The sequence below is a fragment of the Haemorhous mexicanus genome, chromosome 8 (genome assembly GCF_027477595.1).
Source record: "Haemorhous mexicanus isolate bHaeMex1 chromosome 8, bHaeMex1.pri, whole genome shotgun sequence".
In the NCBI taxonomy this organism is placed as follows: Eukaryota; Metazoa; Chordata; class Aves; order Passeriformes; family Fringillidae; genus Haemorhous; species Haemorhous mexicanus.
The window spans coordinates 19,148,972-19,168,720 of record NC_082348.1 but is presented as its reverse complement, the minus strand read 5'-3'; the positions used below and the strand labels follow the sequence as shown (position 1 = coordinate 19,168,720).

At 39.1% G+C, this 19,749-nt stretch overlaps 1 protein-coding gene and 1 long non-coding RNA gene across 2 annotated transcripts in view; one reads left to right on the top strand and one right to left on the bottom strand.

The window, feature by feature from the left end:
• Positions 1-19,749, bottom strand: part of LOC132330547 (uncharacterized) — a 34,160-nt gene that overhangs the window by 4,996 nt on the left and 9,415 nt on the right. Inside the window, exon 4 of the long non-coding RNA XR_009487339.1 lies at positions 5,934-6,073. This is a non-coding gene — a long non-coding RNA (uncharacterized LOC132330547). The remainder of the gene's footprint in view (positions 1-5,933; positions 6,074-19,749) is intronic.
• Positions 3,397-19,749, top strand: part of ABCB11 (ATP binding cassette subfamily B member 11) — a 38,915-nt gene continuing 22,562 nt past the window's right edge. Inside the window, exons 1-10 of the mRNA XM_059853046.1 lie at positions 3,397-3,479; positions 5,407-5,509; positions 8,709-8,730; positions 9,964-10,011; positions 10,103-10,151; positions 11,981-12,222; positions 15,196-15,283; positions 16,161-16,294; positions 16,961-17,132; positions 18,873-18,997. Of these exons, the coding sequence (XP_059709029.1) occupies positions 5,434-5,509; positions 8,709-8,730; positions 9,964-10,011; positions 10,103-10,151; positions 11,981-12,222; positions 15,196-15,283; positions 16,161-16,294; positions 16,961-17,132; positions 18,873-18,997 (956 nt within the window). The 5' untranslated portion in view covers positions 3,397-3,479; positions 5,407-5,433. The remainder of the gene's footprint in view (positions 3,480-5,406; positions 5,510-8,708; positions 8,731-9,963; positions 10,012-10,102; positions 10,152-11,980; positions 12,223-15,195; positions 15,284-16,160; positions 16,295-16,960; positions 17,133-18,872; positions 18,998-19,749) is intronic.

Below are 19,749 nucleotides of genomic sequence, written 5' to 3'. Positions count from 1 at the left end.
TTATTACATGTATTCAAATTTTAAAACAAAATGACGCTTGTTAAGTGGAATTTATTTAATTTGTTCCCTAGTAACACAGGGAACAATTTATTTAATTTGTTCCCTAGCTGGGTAACACAGCATGGGAGGTGCTGAGCCTTGTGCCAAAACCTAGATAAGCATATGAGTGCAAAAGTCCCAATGAAGATTCCAGGAATTGCATGTCTGTTCTGTCAATGATGTATTGATAACCCTGACTTTTTGAGCACATTCCCAAATATTTATCTACCACTAACTAGATGTATAAAACATCCCTCTGACAAACACAGGCTTGTTAAATGTCAAGTAAAACAAGCTGTGAATGTGACATGATATTTTGAGGAAAACTCTCCTGCCTTTTTTTTTCTTGAGCAGAAATGAGAATTGGTGATAAAGAGCAAGACTGAGGCCAACAGGCAACAAAAAGTCAAGCAAAGCAAGCAGGACCCAGAACCTTTCCCATTACTGTGGATACTGAAGTAATGCTACCCAGAAAACTTTATTTTACTAAAACCTTTTGTTGTCAATGCTGAAGTCTCAGAAGAGAAGGGAGAAGTGCTGCCTCTTTGCTTCTGAAGCAATAAATTTGCACCGCTAGGCTGTGGGAGTTTGCCTATGGTCCCTGAGCACAGGAAGGAGGGTGCAGGTTGGAGCACTTCACCTGCTGAACTGAAGCTTAGGCTGTGTGAAAACATCAATACTGCAAAATACGTTTGGGAAGAGCCTGCATATCTGGGATTATACTCCAATTGATTTAGTAGTGAATTTATAAGTAATTATTGATGATGGATGAAATTCTGCTTAGAGAAAAAGTTCAGTTATATTTCTCTATGAGCACTCTTGGCCCAGAAAACAGAGAATACCTGATGCAATCAAATAAGGAAAGATTTAAATAGATTTAAAGAACAGAACTTTTTAGAGATTGCTTTTGGACAATCCATCTCTTGCAGGGCAAGATGTAATGAAGTTGCACTTATGGTCAAATTCTGCTCTGGCTAAGCTTAATCTAAAAGGAAATTGCAACCACTTGACATGTTTTTAAGCAAAATAGTAGGAACAGGATCACCACTTTTTTTTTCTGCTCATACATCTGCTTTCTGCTCTGACATGGCAGGTTTAAGATATCCATTTTTACTGCAAGCCCTATGGCTGCTCATGGTGCTTTACATAAGTATGTATGCTGGTGAAATGCAGCTTCTTGTGCTGGCTGGAAGTTACCCAGCATGTTGTAAAAGCTGCAATTGAGAGATGCTAGTTTTTATTGCTTCACTTCCTCTCCAGCATCAGTAGTAAAGAAAGTATGAAGAACAGATTATGTAACTGCCTTCCCTGTATAGTATTTCTGAGTTCCTTTAGGTCGAGGAAATGTTTCTCTTGGCATATGTATGCATGCAGTACACATCCGGTGCACAGGCTGCCTTTCCTTCTCTTGCAAACCTTTTTAAAAGTACCATTTTCTTTATGATATCCCTTACTCTGCTGGGAGTTGCCGTATTCCTTTGCTGGAGCATTCGTTTGCCTGCAGCTGTGTTGCAGTCGGGGCAGTCCTTGGCTGTTGCTCAGCAGAGCCAGGGCCAGGCTTGCTTCCGGAGGCTGTGTAGAGACCTGCCCTCCTTGTTTTCCTGACACTCCTGCCCGCCCACACCTACCTGTCCTGAGACTTTAGCCATGCCAGAGAACTACACCATGTGTCTGCTAGTGCTTGTGCAGGGCCATGGCAGCAACCCAGGGGCCCAGGGCCAGAGACACTCTGAGAATAGTCCCTCTAGAGAAGGAAGCAGAACTGTGTTTCATCAGCTATAATGTATATTTGTAAATCAATATAAAAGCAACAGAGTTTTGCCTTGATCTGCAGTCTGGTCAATAAACAAAAATAAAAGCCAATTTAGCTGGGCTGAAGGAAAAAGCCTGTTTTTGCCATGACAACAGACATGTCACAAACATGGGACCTAAACTGATCTCTCTGGGCTTTAATCAGTGATGGAACTTTATATCAAACTAATAGAAGTGCTGTAATTACAAGGCTTTCAGTTAGAGTGCTTTCCACAGTCTGTTTTATCTCTAGCCTGCCAGGGAGACTGACAAGTCCTGTCTGTCTGCAGTTGTCCAACTTTGCAATGTAAAGATCTACCTGCATTTTTTTATAGAGGCCACAAACCAAAAATGAAAAAAAACCAAAAAGGCTCATCAAGAGTGTGCCAGTGTGAATTCTGCTAAAGTACCTTGAAAACCAAAGGCATTGCATTGCCTTTGGCCACGTTGCTCCTGAAGAAGCTCTCACTGGGGATTGAAATAAAGCAGACTTCTGCTCACCATGTAATTTTTCTTCCAGCCTTTTCACTGCCTAGAAGGTAACTGTCCCTGCACTGCAAATAACTGTTTGTTTTACTCTGGCTCTGTGCCATGGTGGGCTAAATTATTATCACTGTGATGTTACCTCCAATAGTGTTATTCTCAAATCTGTGCTGTGTACAGTGGTATAGCTGAAGACTTCTTTTTGTAAAATAGTGGGAGCAGACACTGGGTTCGCACTTAGTTATGCTGTCATTGTAAACACAGTAATGACGCTAACCGAGGAAAATTGGATTTCTGCTTAGCTACATTAATTGTGACACTTTTGGGCATGAGGTTTTATCACAGGAAGTGTAAGAGGACAGAAGACTTGAAGAGACCTGACAGTCACTGTGATTATGACATTGTCTTTCTATCTTGTACCATCAGTCAGGAGCCTCTGTAATGAGAACTGATTTCAGAGAGGAACTCAACCCTGTTTGCCATTTCCCTCTAAGCTATACAGTTATATTATCTGAGGTCATAGCACTGTCCTCATCAGTGTCCCTTACTGAAAAATCCATGGAGGGCTTGTATCCAATGAGAATTCACTACTACTCAGGAACTTCCAGGCTGAAACATCTTCATTTCAAAGGAAAAATTGGAAAAAGTTAGAAGCCATGTAGAGACTGGCAATCTTAGTTAGAAAACCAAGCTTTTCAGCAAGTTTTTAATCTGAATTTAGCTTAATCTCTGAACCAATTATCATGTTATTCAGCTGATGTTGTTGTGTACCGTGAGGACAAGAGCATACACAATTACTGTCTGCCAAATAAAGTTGCTGATAAAATTATGCTATATTAATTCTTCCTGTGCATTGAACTGTGAGTTGTTTTCCAGGGAACTGTCTGGTCTCCTCATGTATAATTGTTTTCCAAGTGCACTGACTTTGTTTTGAGATTGCATTAGTCAAATTTAAACACTCCATTAGATGTCAATGAACTGAAAACATTGTGACCGCGTGGTTATTGACCCAGGTGCAAATAGCCAGTGCCCAATCAAAAGATTCAGTTCTGACAAATGGGTTAAAATAATGAAAATATGCTGGAAAATGCTTGAGTGCTTCACTGACTAATAGAGCAGAGTCCTTGCAATTTGTTTATGATCCTTATGATTTTTCACAGCCACAGGTGAGTAACAAATTTCTCCTGTTTATTATTTCAGAGTTAACTGATGACACTTCCTGAACTGAAAGGTATTTATATTTTTTCCTTTGGGACAATTTAACCTAAATACTGCATTTCCTATGCACAGTTAGTGTTGGTGTTTTTTGTTTTGTTTTGTTTTTTGTTTGTTTTTTTTTCTGTTTTGAATTTTTTTTAATGTGACTATTTGAAGAACAAGACATTTAAGTTCTGTTTTGAAGCAATATATGACTTTCTGCATAAATGCTATCACCAAAATTTGAGGAACCTAACTTCAGAGAAACATGAAGGATAGTGCTTTCAGGGCCAATATTAATTGTTTTTTTTTTTCTCCATCCCTTCACTCCCATTTATGTTAAATAAAGATCTGATCTGAATAAAGAGGTGATTTGAAATAGATTTCAAAGGACTTTCAATCAGGTCCTAATGTTTCTCCATTTACAGGATGTGTTTCTTTGTTAGCATTTTTCAATATTACTTATTTAAATCTGGATTTTGAGTTCTTCAAAGATTTTTGTTCCTCAAAAATCCAGCAACTGCACTGTAGCTGGCTAGAGTATGATGCTATTTCATTTGAGTGCAGTTTGAGTTATTCTCTGCTACTAGGTTGTATTCTGCACACACATGGGTAGGTCTATTACCTTCTATTTTCTCTGATTTCTATTATCTCAGTGATCCCCATTAAACATTAAGAGCCTGAGGAGGTTATTTCAATAATCTAGTACAGCACGTTAATCTGCTATACTAATCTGTTTAAGTAAGCTAATGAATGATGCCTATGGAACAGGACAGTAGTTGATGAGTTGAGCTTTAGAAAAAATAAGAAAAATGATTCAGAAATGTGGGACAGTCAAGTCTGTCAATCACTGGGGTTTTTCCTGTAACTTAAAACTGTATCAGCATTCAGGCTTAAAAAAAATGTTACAATTACAATTATCAATTACAAAATTGATAAACATTTGTTAAAATGAAATAAGGACAACTGAACTATGTTATCTAAATGCTTAATATGCTTACAGTGAGAGGCTGTGTTTTATACAGACGTATAATCATGTAAGTGTTGATACTTAAAGACTGGAACAAGATTCAGTAATTATGCCTTGGGATACATTACATTAAACAAAGATGTAGATGAAATACCATTGCTTATGAAAGGGCTGATTTTGGGGATGACTTCTGCAGCATTTCCCCCTGCGTGCATCTTGGATACCAGGCTTCCCTGGCAGATTTTTCCTCATGACAGCACTTTTTTAATCAAAAGGTAATTACTTTGTCTTCTTATTTCTTTTCATATATGAGATCTGCTCATACATGAAAAGAAAGCATGTCAGTGTGACTACAGGAATAAAATTTCCCAGAGAAGCAGCTCTGGTAGCCAAGAGCTTTGGGAGTGCAGCTGGTGCTGATGATGCAGATGTCAATGTGGCCCTGGGGCTTCCACCATTCTCCCTTCTTGAGCCCCAGTTCTCCCCTGCCATGGTTCTCACAGCTGTTGCCAGTTGGGACAGCACAAGGCAGGGGCTGGTCCTGCTGCCCCCTTGTAGCTGAGGCAGGATCTGTCCTGTTACAGTCTCACCCTCCCAGATGCCACCCTCACAGAGGCAGTAGTTCACTTCAGCAGAGCCATGCCTGGGGACAGGGCTGTTTGCCAGGAGCTGCCAGGCCCTGCAGGGCAGCCTCCTCAGAGGCCTGGCAGGGGTGGGTTGGGCACTCTCTGGGGTGTTTTTCTACATTGTGGTTTCACTGAGTCCATGACATCTGTACTATTACAACTTCTGCTGTAATCAGTGCTGTTGTCCTGGGATCATGTCCTGGGCAAAGGGGGAGTTTATCATAATGTTGTTTTATGTTCACAGACAAATGTAAGCTGATACTCTTCTTCTCCCCATCCCCACACCCCATCTCTTTTCAGGACTTTTGATTGAATTAAATAATCATCATGTCTGACCCAGTAGTTCTACGTAGCATCAAGAGAGTGGGAGAGGATAATTATGCTTTTGACTCTGATGGCAAAAGTAAGAAGTTTATTCTTCAGTCACCTCCTTATGTTATAAAGCATGTAAAATAGGTGGTGGGTGGCCGAAGTGAAGGAAGTAGTCTACAGAATACAAGTAAATAGTCTATGGAATAAATAAGGTTATATGGTACCTGCTCTCATAAGTATGCTGCCCCCAAAAGTTTTCTGTAAAAAATATAATAATCCCTACTCATGGACAATCTTTATGGGTAAACTAACAAGTTCAAGGTATCTACATAGGTTTTTACATTTGGCATTTTGTTGTACAAGTAAAAGAGTTCTGTTGAAGAAAAAAAAAAGCAAAAAGTGCTGTCTTACGCAGTTTCTTCCAGCAAACACTCACATTTGTAGTCATACATATATTTGACAGAATTCTTACAAGCTAATTCCAAGATCTTAGCTAATGCTAAGATCTGCATTACCTCTTCTTATCAGAGCTTGTCTTTTTTTCCATTTTTCCTTTCCAATATGCAGTTTTCCATTTTGTCAGTTGAAAGGCAAAAAGAGTCAGGGAGAAACATGAACAGAAACTGCTCAATATTTTGAGTTCTCTTTGTAAGACCTAAGAAAAGCAAAAAAAAAAAAAAAAAAAAGACGATGTTAAATAATTATACAGGTCATAAAGTACAAAGGAAAGCAAAACAGTAGTTCATAATGGAAGCTAAATTGCAATGCAGATTAATGGGATTTGGCCAACTTCTAGGACAGAAAACAGTTCATGTCTTCCAGACACTTACTTTGAACTCCCACATTGCTTAGACTTATCTTGCTGGTTTGAGGAGTTGTTTTTTGTCTGCCTGTTTGTTTTACACACTTGTTTTACTTGTTATGAGTTTTTGGCAAAAGGCTATCTACCAGCAAAAGACTATTCTTCTTTGACAGCTGGGTTGTTCTTTTTGGCTATCAAGTGTGCTTGCCTCCAGTTTCTTGGTTTCCTTGGAAATACACCTCGTTTTCTGCTTCTCTGTAAGGAGAAGGTTGTTAAACTGCTAGAACATCATTCCCAAAACAGATAAAGCTTTAAAACCTCACTGGGATTCTGCTGATTGATCTCATTTCCAGTGAGGTTTACTTCAATAGCCACCTTTTGTACAAATTAGTTAGGATTAGCCCTCTCTGGATCAACTCTTGAACACCACACTTGTAAGTGTAGTTAAGAGACAGATTTATTTGGGAACTTTTTGAGTACAATTTTTCATCACTTGACTCTCAGGGAGCTTCTTCTTTGTGTGTTCTCACTTTAACAGTAAACACTCAAATTCTTGCCAGTGTTTTTCAGCTTTTCGTTAAGTCTCTGCTGCTTTTTTTTGTTTTTCCAAATTGTAAAATTTCTTTCTTAAATGCCTTAATTCCTCTTTCAAAATTTTTTGGGCATTCAAAGATAATTATGGCTTTTTTTCCTTTTGGGTTAATAAATTCTTTTATCTTCCCTACATTCTTTTCTTTTCTATGAACATCATGTTCTGTCCTCTTTTTCTACTTTTTCAGTATTCACAGTGTGCACTGCTATTCATCTCTTTTTTCTTTCAAATTAACATAATTCCAAATTCTTCTCTTATAAATTCTTTGCCTAAAAACTGCTGGCCCACAGAAGCTGGACTGCAATTTCTTACACTGTTGAATAGCACTGGTATGCTCTTGTTTCCCTCTTCAAATTCATAGATTAGGGATTTTTCACATTTGGAGAGTACTTGTTTTGCTCTCTAAATTCATGACCCAGAGAGCTTTTACATGGCTCTTGTTTCTCCCATTTTCCTTCCACTAGCCTTTTCCTTTATCTCTTGCAAAACATTTTGCATTACCAGCCTATAGAAGGAGCTTTCTCTAAACCTTGACTTTTCTGATAAACCTTTAAAGAATCCTCCAGAAATTATTTCAAACCACTACTGTTGTTGCCTGCTGCAAAATTCAAATAGCCAGATATATTCTTTCTTCACAAAAGAAAGGTTTTCTAACACCAAATGATCCTTTGTAATAACAGTTTTACAAATTAGAAATTTCCTGGAAAATGTATAGAAAATGTAAAGAAATAATATTTCTTTACCATCCCAAAGTAACAGACAGCAAAATACAACCACCAGAGTAATTTTTAACCAAAGCCAAATAAAGTTATTTTATTAACCCTAAAAAGGAGATGCATCAGCTGTTTCTTTAGTCCCAAACTCAGACTGTTTCCATCTAACATTGTGTTCTTGAGAAATGCAAAACCCTGGAGATAATGGAAATGCCTTCTTCCCCTGGGTAGAAAAATTATAGAGGCAAAATTTTTGGTTGCAGCAACTTCTTTGTATCCTCTGTGAATTGTGATGCAAACTTCCTCTGCGACTGCTCTGTGAAACAGCCCTGTGCATGCTCAGTGATGAGTCTCTAGATGTGAAGAAAGGAAGGCAGTGCTTGAAATACAAACTGTGGATGTCAACTTAATGTTGAACTGACAAATGCATCATAATTGAGCAAAGTGCATATGTTCAGTGCCCTTAGGTTATCCAAATTGTGATGTAAAAATAAGAATAATAAATGTAAACAAATAAAGACAAAAAAGGTAAAAATAAAACTCTTTATTCATTGTCATCTCAAGTGATGTACAACAAATATTTTCTACATCAGACCTTCAGATGACCCTTCTTTGGGGCCCCTGAGAACACAAGCTGTGCTTTAGTATGTCTTTCACAACATCTTTGGAAAGGGGACTAAATCCAGACCTTTTCTGAGGACTAAGGAATTGTCCTACAACTTAATTATATCTTGTAGTATGATTCCATTTCTCTAAGCTGTGGTTCCTTATACAATGTCTCAAGAGCAGACATCAGTATGGAAAGTTAATCCTACCCTCCAAGACCACAACTGCTCACCTTCCCCAGGATTTGCAGTCTCTAAGTTGAGAAGATCTACCGCTCCTCCTTTCAGGGAGCGTGCATGGAGGGAGCATTAGCTCAGTATCCTTAAGGAGGCAGTGTCCAGGACAACTGGTTGAATATTAGCTAACAGTTGGCAATGAAAATCACTTTTGGCAAATGTCCTGAATAGTGTTCTTAGTTTAAACCACATCCTATATGTATGATAGTGGGAATAAGATGTATATAAATCAGGAATGATCAGGTCCCATAGAGTTCTAGAGTTTATGTTTCACATGTCTATAGAAGGTTATGTACTTTAACAATAATCATTAACTAGACTGCATTTATTTTCCCTCACAGGTAACAGCTTCAAGAAATCAGAGTAAGTCATGTACATGATTGGAACAATAAATACTTCTGGGAATATCAAAAAAGTTAATGGTTTTGGATGGAATTGATGGAATATTTATTTTTTTTAAAAAAAGCTGTTCTCTAGTGGTTGAATTTCCTTATTTGATACAACTAAAACAGGTAGACCAAAGCAGTCCTAGAAACTTTAAAAAACATAAATGTCAGTAATATGATCTTCCTTCTGAAAATGTTTTTGATATTCAAATTTATCTTTCTTCAGTGTTTTTAGTTTGAGAAATCACTTTTCCAGGAATTTTAATCAAACTTGATTAATTTCTCTTAAAACTTAACTGTGAGACTTTAAAACAAAAGGAATTATCTCAGATACTAAGATTTAAGTGTAGAATTCTGGGTAGTTAAAATTTGGGATGATTTAGAGAATTTGACCTTCAGCTATTATTAGAGGTCTGATTGGAATTAAGTTCCTCCTCCTTCCTAGACCTTTGGACAACTCTGTAGCAGGCTGGACAGTAAAAATTCTATAATTTGAGCCAACTCTTTCTGACACAGTGTAGCCAGTCTGGGAGCTACCTCTAGAAGAGGGAAACCAGAGTATCTCTTATTTTTTCCCATTGTCAGGTTGCCCATCTAAGAGAGCACCAGCCCACTATTAGAAGCCTACCACATCTTTCCACCTTGAAACCCAAGTTCTGTTGGACTTTCACATGTAACACACATGTGATCCATACATACCTGAAGAAAAGCTTCCTTTAGGCTTTCTAGGATCTAGTTGCTGAAAACAGTTTATGACAAATATAGCTTGAATAGTTTGCTTCATTAAAAACCAAACCAAACCATCCACCACAAACAGAATATCCCTACTCATTCATCACTGAATGCACACAGCTGATGATGATTGCTTGCTATAGGAATAGGAACTTTCTCTGTCTTAAAGGAAGGATTAACTAACAATTTGGGCAGTAGATATTTCTTTAGCTGACCTCAAAGAACCCACAATCCACATTACAGGAACAATGTGTTGAGGAGCTGCTTATGGAACAAAGTATAAACCTTTAGGAATTTTAACCTTATCTCCATTCTAGTCTCTGTCTAAAATTTCAAAGAACCATCAAATCACTGGTTCCAAAGAAATCTGAAAGAAACAGCTTGTCTTTTAAAATTCTGGGTAAAATGTCTCAAGTAATTTCAGAGAAGCAACAAAGAGAGTAAAAGTAATAATGTAAAATCTTATCCTTTTTGCCAGAAATTTCTATGCATATGAAGAACCTTTTATAGAGAAGAAAAGTGAAAAGTGAGTAAAGTTCAATTCCTTATACTTAGCATATAAACCAAAATAAGTACTAAAATACAAGTTCATAATTTTATATTTTCTGTTGTTGAAGGTCATCAAAGAAGAAAGAAAACAGTGTTCGTGTTGGCTTCTTTCAGCTGGTAATAAAAGCAATGTCTATAAATATTTGATGTGTATTATGTTGCAGAATAAGTGACAATAACCAGTAAGGTGGTTTTGGGGTATAGCTGTGACTAAGCTGAACTTTTAAGGATTAAATCTTTTGGCCTGAAATCCTACCAATAAAATTCAGTGGGAATTCACTAGAACCTCTTGTCATCTTGTCAGTTTGGTGTCAAAAATGTCTATTAAACACATTATATTTAAGCTGCAGATACATATATAGAAATGAGGTAAGTTGCATAGCAGGGATTTAGGTGACCTTTGTTCATTCTTATTTCTGCCAAAAATTTTCTGTATGATATTTGGCAGATAATTTAGCTCCCTCATATTTGTTCCATGGGTTTTAGAAGATTTGGTTGCAATGGATTGTGGATGCACAATACCATATGGTATAAATTACATCTAGCCTTTGTTGCAATTCCTTTGGGTTCATCTAAATTTTAAAATAAATGTAGTCAAGAGGTATCCAACCCAGCAGCATGCAGCTAAGAGATCTTACTACTCCTGTTTTGCACACAGCCCACTCAGTTAGTCTGTAATGTGTCCAAACGGGTATGGTCCTGCCTGTAGCAGCAGGCTAGTGCAGTAACATCCCTTGCAATGCACCTGGCTAAGTATCTCAACTCCCAGCTGGGTGGAGAGAACAGTCTGTCCCCACAGAGGGCAAGCAGAGAGGTTTGAATTCTGTAGCTTCTTTTACACAGATATTTAACTACTGAAGTGCAGTTGGTAAATAGAGTTTGATTGCTTCAGATGTGCTGAGAAATCAGATACCACATACCTGTGCATTTTCTATGTGCTTTTTTTAAATCAAGTGAATTCCTAGGCTTCTTAAGAACAAGATTTGTAAAACAGTGGTAGAGTTACTGTTTTCTTCTGACTTTTTGTTGGTTTCTTCTTTTTTTTGTGTAGAAGGACATTTTATATATTTATCTTTTGTGTTAACTGGTTTTCCCTTTATATTGTCTTCGCCCTAATGTCCTTTCCACATATGCTGTAAATTCCCACCCTGTCTTCTCTAGGGCACATTATAGTACCTACAGAACCTGGACAGGTTCTTCAGCAGGCTATGATTCCTCTTGACACTCCTATTTTAAAATGTATAGCATTTGAAACTGATAGTCTATATGGACAGTTTAATCTATATATATTTGCACCTGACTTCACCCTGAGAATCAGATTTCATGCAATCATGACAAAGGCAACTTAAATCACTGTATCTTTGCCGAGCTACCTGTGGGAAAACTCTTTTCTACACATTTCTCTCAGATTAAGAGCCAATCCACAACTGCCTGGCTCAACCAAAGCAGTTTAGAATTTTAGCAATGAAAACTTGCTCTGAAGATGTTTAGTTGGTTTCCTACCACAGCACTGCAGACTTTTGAGAAATTGGCTGACTTTATTAAGAGGCTCTACATAATGCCCTAAGGCTTTTTCCTCCCCTCCCACTCTCCACTGGAAGTCTGCAAAGCAGATGATATATATGAATTTTAGTTACTATTCTTAATCTCTTACCTAGTTCCTGGAATGATGATAATGCAGAATGATATTGAGCTATTAATGTTATCTGACAATACATTCATTCACATGTTAAAAGGAAGCTTGTAATAATTTATGAGGCTGTAATCACAGATGTAATTAGATTAGATTGGACAGAGAGATTTGTCTTCTTTCTATATTGAAGATAATTCTGAAATTTAAAGAGAATGTTTTTTTATCTGATCCACCTAATTAATGATTTATCATTATACAACCAGTATGAAGACTGCCTTGCAGCAGAGATCATATTTTTTTCTTCCCTCTTTAGTTTCGATTTTCATCATCTGTGGAGATTTTAATGATGGTTGCTGGTAGTTTGTGTGCTATTGTTCATGGAGTGGCCCAACCAGCTGTGTTGCTTGTGTTTGGTGCAATGGCAGACACATTTATCGAATATGACATTGAAATGCAAGAGCTTAAAGATCCAAACAAGACATGTGTAAATAACACCATAGTGTGGATTAATGGTACCATTCATCAGAATGAAAAGAACGCCACAATAAAATGTGGGTAAGTATGGATGTTATCATTGTTATCATATCCCATTGTTATCATAGCTTGTCAGAGAATGCATTGCTATTGAAGGTCCTGTTCAGCCTCTAAATCTTATATTTTCTGTTCATAAGGTAGAAAGGAGGCATGGTTCTTGTTACATAGTCCTGTTTCTGAGCTGGTGATATTATCTGGAGGGGACAGAAGGTCAGCTTGGATCTTGGTCTTTCAGTTATATTTGTCAGCAAGAATATTTTCTGATTATGATTGTTCAGATAACAGATAAATATGTTACATATCTGAGTTCATTAATCTATTTTCTCTGATTACACTGTAGGTAGTAATGACTTCTGGTCATTCTGGTCAGGACTTAGTTACCTGGACATGCCTGCTGACTTCTGAGCAAGTTAGCTGAACTTATGTCACTGAGAGAAATGAGCATTTCTAGAATGCAATTCATCTTAGCTTATGGGGGATGTCTGAGGCAGATCAAAAGAACTGCCCCATAAGACTGGCTGTTTCTTTCCTTTAAATATAATAAATGGAGTCTAGATAATTCATTCAGATACCAATACCTGTAAAGGCCAAATTTGAACCTTTCCTAAGAATCATTTCTTGGTGCATCTTTACAAGAGTTTTCTAATCTCTGAGTGACATTTCATTGCATACTTAATTGGAATTAAAAGTTACTTGTCTAAAGGTCTCTGAAATTCAGGGCACATGGGAAGCTATTCATATTCTTAGATGTAGGTGATTAGGGACGAATTATTTTGCTCTAGACCATCCAAGACAGCCTTCGGAGATGGGCTGGCAGATAAAATACAGGATTTACTACTGACCTCTGTACCTCTGAAGCAGCAACTACAGACCAGGCAAGATACATTCATAGAACCATAGAATAATTTGAGTTAGAAGGGATCATCCCCTAGTTTCAATTTCCTTGCTATGGACTGGGACACTTTCCACTAGATCAGGTTGCTCAAAGCCTTATTCAAAAGGCTTTGAGCAAAGCCTTTTGAATAAGGCTTTGATTCAAAAAAGCCTTGAACAATTCCATGGATAAAGAATCCGCAACTTCTCTGGGTAACCTGTTTTAATGTCTCACCATCCTCACAGTGATGAATTTCTTTATAACGTAAAGCTGCTTTTTTTACAGTTTAAAGCCATTTCCCCTCCATGCCTCCATGGTAAAATGTCTCTCTCCTGCTTTCTCGTAGACTTCCTCAGTGTACTAGAGGGTGCTTTAAGATTTCCCCACAACTTTCTCTTCTCCAGGCCAAACAAGCCCAACTCTCCTGGCCTGCTCCAGCCCGCTCTTCATCTTCATGGCCTTCTTCTGGACTTGCTCCAGCAGGTCCATGTCCTCCTTATGATGGGACCCCCAGAGCTGGATGCAGCTCTCTGGGTGTCACCAGAGCAGAGTAGAGAGGCAAAGTCCCCTCCCTTGATCTGCTGGCCACACTGCTCTGGATGCAGCCCAGAACAGGGTTGGCTTTCTAGGCTGAGAGCACACATTGCTAAGTCAGGTTAAACTTTGTCCACCAACATTCCCCAGCTGTCTCCCCAGGGCTGCTCACAATCCATTCTTCACCCAGCCTATGTCTGTGCTTGGGATTGCCCTGACTCAGAGGCAGGACTTTACACTTGGCCTTGTTGAATTTCATGAGGTTCACACAGTCCCACCCCTCAAGCCTGTCAAAGTCTCTCTGGATGGTATTCCTTCCATCCAGCGTGTCAACTGCACCCCACAGCTTGGTGTCATCAGCAAACCTGCTGAGGGTGCACTCAAACCCACTGTCCACTTTGTCATTGACAAAGATGTGAAACAGCACTGGTCCCAATACCAACCCTTGAGAAACATCATCTGCCACTGGTGTCTATGTGGATATTGAGCCCTTGACTGCCACTCTTTGAGTGCAACCATCCAGCCAATTCCTTATCCACTGAATGGTTCATCTACCATGTCTCTCCAGTTTAGAGACAAGGATGTCTCTCCAGGTTAGAGACAAACCCAGTTGGTAGATGATGTCAGTCACTCTTCCCTCATCCATCCATGATGTAACTCTGTCATAGAATGCCACCAAATTTGTCCAGCGTGAGTTGCCCTTAGTGAAGTCACATTGGCTGTCACCAGTCACCTCCATATTTATCGTGTGCCTTGGCACAGTTTCTAGGAGGATCTGCTCCATGATCCTAATTATCATGTAAAATTGTTCTGGATATCTGTGTCAGATAACTTAGGTTAACAACCTAAGTTGTTTCCATGACTGTTTTTTGTCAGAGATCAAGTCAGGTGCAGAATGTTCCCTTTGTGGCTTAAAATTTCAGGGTACAAAATTTTGGGTAAATTAAATAAGATTTTCTGTTCTGCAGGATGTTTTTGAAAAGTTTTCTAAATGCATAACCTATAACAACCTATTTCAAAATAGATTAATCACAAAAGCAGCAATTCAGTGCCCTTCACTGATATTAGGAGTAATTATCAGTACTACTTGTGTAACAGACAAATTATCATTTTAGATTAGCAAGTTTATGGTAGAAAGTAATATTTTATTTCACTTTAGCAGCTCTCACTTCTCCCTATAAAATGCAGTTGAAATCTGAATGTTTTTAGTTGCTATAATGGCACAAAGCAAGCACATTCAACATCTAATGAAAACTTGTCGGGCAGCTCTTCTCTGAAACACCCTCTCACCTGTGCTGTTTTGGAGCAGGCAGTCTGGGGGCATTTCCTAGAGACTACAGGGGTGCTGCAGGATGGTGGAGCTTTTTTGGGTAGCTGCCAGCTCCCAACCCCTGTGCAACAGCCTGAACAAGGAAACCAGCCACTTGCAATAGCCTCGGTACTGGAAAACAATGCCTCTGTTAGCAGAGCAAGCTGACTTCCACCTGGTCTGAATCTAACTTGAGGATCCGATTAGAAACCTGTGAGAAACTTAAAACAGTATTACTCACGTCTTTTTTCCTTTTTTTTCCTTTTTCTTTTTTCAGGCTGCTGGACATTGAACAGGAAATGACCAAGTTTGCAGGATACTATGCAGGAATTGGTTGTGCCATACTTGTGTTAGGATACCTCCAAGTCAGTATTTTGTTTTCCATTTTGATTTTAAAGTTTAAATCACTAAATGATTAGATTTATAATTATTATGTTGGTTTTAACTGCTTAGCTACTTATTTGAGCAGAACAGATGCTTTCAGTTCTCATTCCATGGCTGAAATATGTTAGCTCTGGCAATCTGAGAGCTCCTTGGATTTGGGCATGCATACCTTTGTAAAAGGATGTATTTTACCCACACCACTGATCAAGTGCAGCTACTATGGAATCCACATGCCCTCCAAAAATAACAGCTGAAGGGGATGCAGATTCCAAGTAGGCATCTCAACTGTGTTGAGCCCTGTTTCTGTTACAGAGATATTACAGAGCAATACTAGTGTAAAACTAATGTTGAAAAAGAATTGTACCCCACATATTTGTAGTAATTGTTTGGTCCTTATGACTGAAGTGAGTCAAAAGCTTGGATGATTCCTGCAAAGTCTGCTGAAGGGCCCACGGCTTTTGAAGCTTTTCACAATCACAAACATCACTTGTCAATCTCCTTCCTGAAAACTATCCAAGAATTTTGCAGAGGTAGGATGGCTGTCATCCCTTTATTACTTACATTTGTAGATGGAAAAAATGTTGTCCATATGGCATTCATGCAACAGCATAAGTAATTTAACTTGCCTCTCCTCCCATCTTATCAGAACTGAGACAAATGCATGATCCAGAGGCTATATAAAATTGTTGGATTATTTAAAGATCAAAACAGCTATCATGTCTAGGTAGACAGAATGTATTTTACCTGAATAGGGATTTTATCAACAGCCTTTCCCATTCTAGCCAAATTGCTTTTTCTGGTTTGTTGGAGTAGAAAGACTTTTTACTGCAATTATCAGCTATTTTGTGCTTTTCCCAGATCTGCTTTTGGGTTATGTCTGCAGCTCGTCAGATACAGAAAATCAGGAAAGCTTATTTCAGGAAAATAATGAGAATGGATATAGGCTGGTTTGACTGTACATCTGTAGGAGAACTGAACACCCGAATTTCTGAGTAAGTAATCTAAGAAACCCATATGCTACAGGAAACATTTTGCAATTCCTTCCAAACACTGCAGAATGTCAATAATCAGGCATGTGACAAACACCTTTTAGTAGAAATACAGCTATGTTTGTGGGAGCAGCAACCAGACTGATTAGCTCTCCCATCTTTGAACTAAGTACCGTAACTGTTGAACCACAATTATTTCCCTTTCATGCCTTGTCTGACAGCAAATGTGTGGGTGGGTGGGTGGGTGGGTTAGATGGGCTTTGGGATGGGTTTTTTTTCCCAGTTTGTTCTCTCCTCTCTTCTCCTTTTGTGCCCAGTCATTTCAGAGTGATCTATAATTTGGCTGCCAGTGCACACTTCCTGAATCAGCTGGGGCACAGTAGTAAGAGCCAGCTAGTGAACCAGTCTGCTGCCAGAACATTTCCTGGGAAAGGAAAGTGTATTCTCTGCAATATTCATGCCTAAAAGGCTTCTCCCTTGCAAAGACATCAGGTTTTCTCATTGTACTCCAGGGTCTTTATATGGGGTAATGGTGAAAGAACAGGGATGAGGATGGGCCCTCTCCACTGGAAAGCACCTAACCCAAATGTGGCCAAGACCTGCAACACAAACTGAAGTTATGCTCACCATCTTCTGTTGATATTTGTTGCTGTTGTTACTGTTTTCCAGTGATGTTAATAAAATTAATGAGGCTATTGCTGATCAAGTAGCAGTCTTCATCCAGCGCATAACCACCTTTGTAGGTGGATTCCTCCTGGGATTTGTCAGTGGCTGGAAACTGACCTTAGTTATCATTGCAGTCAGCCCTCTGCTTGGGGTTGGAGCAGCTCTCTATGGCTTGGTGAGTGAATTGTGAAAGGTTCACATTGAGCAATACTGAACAGGAAAGATCTGATTACACCTCAGAAAGCTGTGAGGGTTGGTGAAGTTGATTACACCCCTTTAAAGTCAAGAGAGACAGATTATGGTCCCAGTAGCACTGAGGGAGGGGGGAGGGATGGACGAAGGGGTGTGGTAGAGGGGCTTTGCTCTCACTTTGTTTTTTCTGATTCCCAGAATAATAAACCCTGCTTCTAAGAGGGGAGTGTAAGCTTACCTTCTTGTGGGTCCTGTGGATGGGTATTAACGCTGAGATCAGAAGCTGGCCTTTACCTTTCTCAATTACTACACACTTGCTTTAGATGGCTACAAGATACAAGACTTGATTTCTCTATGTAAATTAGAGACTTTTATGGGTGCTAAGTTTCAGAGACATAAAGTAGTTGAAAACACTACTCAAACTTACCTCAAACTGTCCCTGCTCCTAGAAGCTGCTGCACCTTCTCTAGTTGTTCCTGTTCTGCTTCTCCATCCACTTCCTACAAACTTCCTGTCACTGTATAAAGGACAGTGAAAAGGGAAACTGCAGGATCCTCTGCCCTCTCATCTCCTCTCCCATATTCAGCAGGGCTGGGTAATTCCTGCTCATCCTCTTCATTCTTGTTGGGTTCAGTCCTCTGGCAATCTCATTTCTTTCACATCAGGAACAGCTTGCTATCATTTTGCTATCAAACATCTAATGTAACTGTGACTAATTTCTTGTCCTCCAGCTCTCCTTTAGCACCTTGTGATGGCTGCAAGCAGCTGATATGAATAATGACTCATGTGAAGTGGGAGAGCAGAAGCTTGGCAGGGAATGAAATAAAACCCAAAATGTTTCTTCTTCATTTGTTCCACCTTATTCCTCTTTATCTTTGTAATTTTATCCCTTTCCATTCTTACTTAACCCATCTCTTTCCAGTCACATAGTTACTTTTAAGTTTTTCCTCATTTTGAGCCTTTCCAGCCCAAGTCTTTGTTTTACACCATGAAGAAAACAGACCCAAAGTCAATCTGGCCTGGTTTCCTGTCTTCAAAAAGGACTGATAGATGCAAGGGGTAGGGTATTTAGAAAGAGAAAGGAAAGACTGACGCCTTACACTTTCTAATGATATCATTCCCAAGTCAATGTGGTATCTCTGTGTAGAATTGCAAATTACTATATTTTCTCCCATTAATTTGAGCATTTTTTGAGTCTAAGTAAGCTTTTGGCATCCAGTGAGCTCTTGGTTGCTGTGTAGGGACCTGTTTGCTAGCAGCCCACAAAACAAAGCACAGCAGTGGCAACTTCTGTTTTTATCCTCCCCCACCACTACAGTTACCTCTTCTTCCTGAAGTTGGGATCTGCCACCGTGGTAAAGGGCTGCTCCTGGCACTTAAGCTCTCCCTTCCACTGTGCACAAACCCTCAGTCTGCAATCTGCTTCAGCCTAGTTAGAGCAGAGAGAGGGAGGGAGGGAGGCAGGGAAAGCAGGAGTTGTCAGCTGCTCTTTCTAGATATTTGGAGCAGAACTGTTGCAAAACATATGCTACAAAGGTGTATGCCCTGGCACCAGAAGACCTAAGAATTCTAGTGTGCAGCATGCCTCATAAAAGCCTTCTTGGAGTGCAGGAGGTGACCCAGTGCAGAGCAACCAGCACAGGGTGATAGCCAGCATTGCTCATCACTGTCCTTTTCTGTACCTGAAGTTCAGGTGTAACCAGCACTGCTTATGCTTTTGTAGGCTGTGGCAAAACTAACAGGCCGAGAATTAAAGGCTTATGCAAAAGCTGGAGCTGTGGCTGATGAAGTGCTCTCATCCATCAGAACAGTGGCTGCTTTCGGTGGGGAGAAGAAAGAAGTTGAAAGGTTCGTTTCAACAAACTCTAAGGTCTCTGATTTCTTTTTCCTGAAGCAATGTAATGCTGTAATGCACATCTGATTCATAACAATTAATTGCTATATTCTACAACTATGACTAGCTAGTAGCTTTGAAACTTATATGCATGTATGTTTCAGAAATTTAGGTTTCAAGTAATGTATGTAGAATTAGTTTTATAATTCAGTCTATCAGTGAAATAAAGCATCAGCAATATTATCTTCAATTCATGCTTACTTGGAGGAACATTCTGTCAAATTTTTCCCTAAACACTGTCTGATGTATCACTTTTGCAGCATATCTGAAAACTTTGAGTACTTTCAAGTTAAGTAGGAGAACTAGTTTCATTAGTTTCATCAGGACATCCTCACGATGACATTCAATCATGACATCATTTTTCATCAGAAAAACAACAGATTTTTCTTCTGCAAATGTCTCTTAGATTCTCTGAAAACATAACATGGCTGTAGGATCTGCTCTGGAGTGTTGGCCAAATTCTCAAATCCTGTTTTAGTCTGCTAAAACTCCAAACCCCATGATGAGGTGTCTGCAATGAGTATGGCTCTTCTTGTGCTTATTACACTAGAACATACAAGGATTTAATGATCTGGGAGCATTGCTGGTTTCAGCAGTGATCTCTCACTTCAGAGTGATTCTGTATCAACCCTATGTGTGGACATTCTGCTGAGTCATCAAAGGTGCCTCATATGATCTTTGCTAATTTTGAAATTTCTGTCAAATT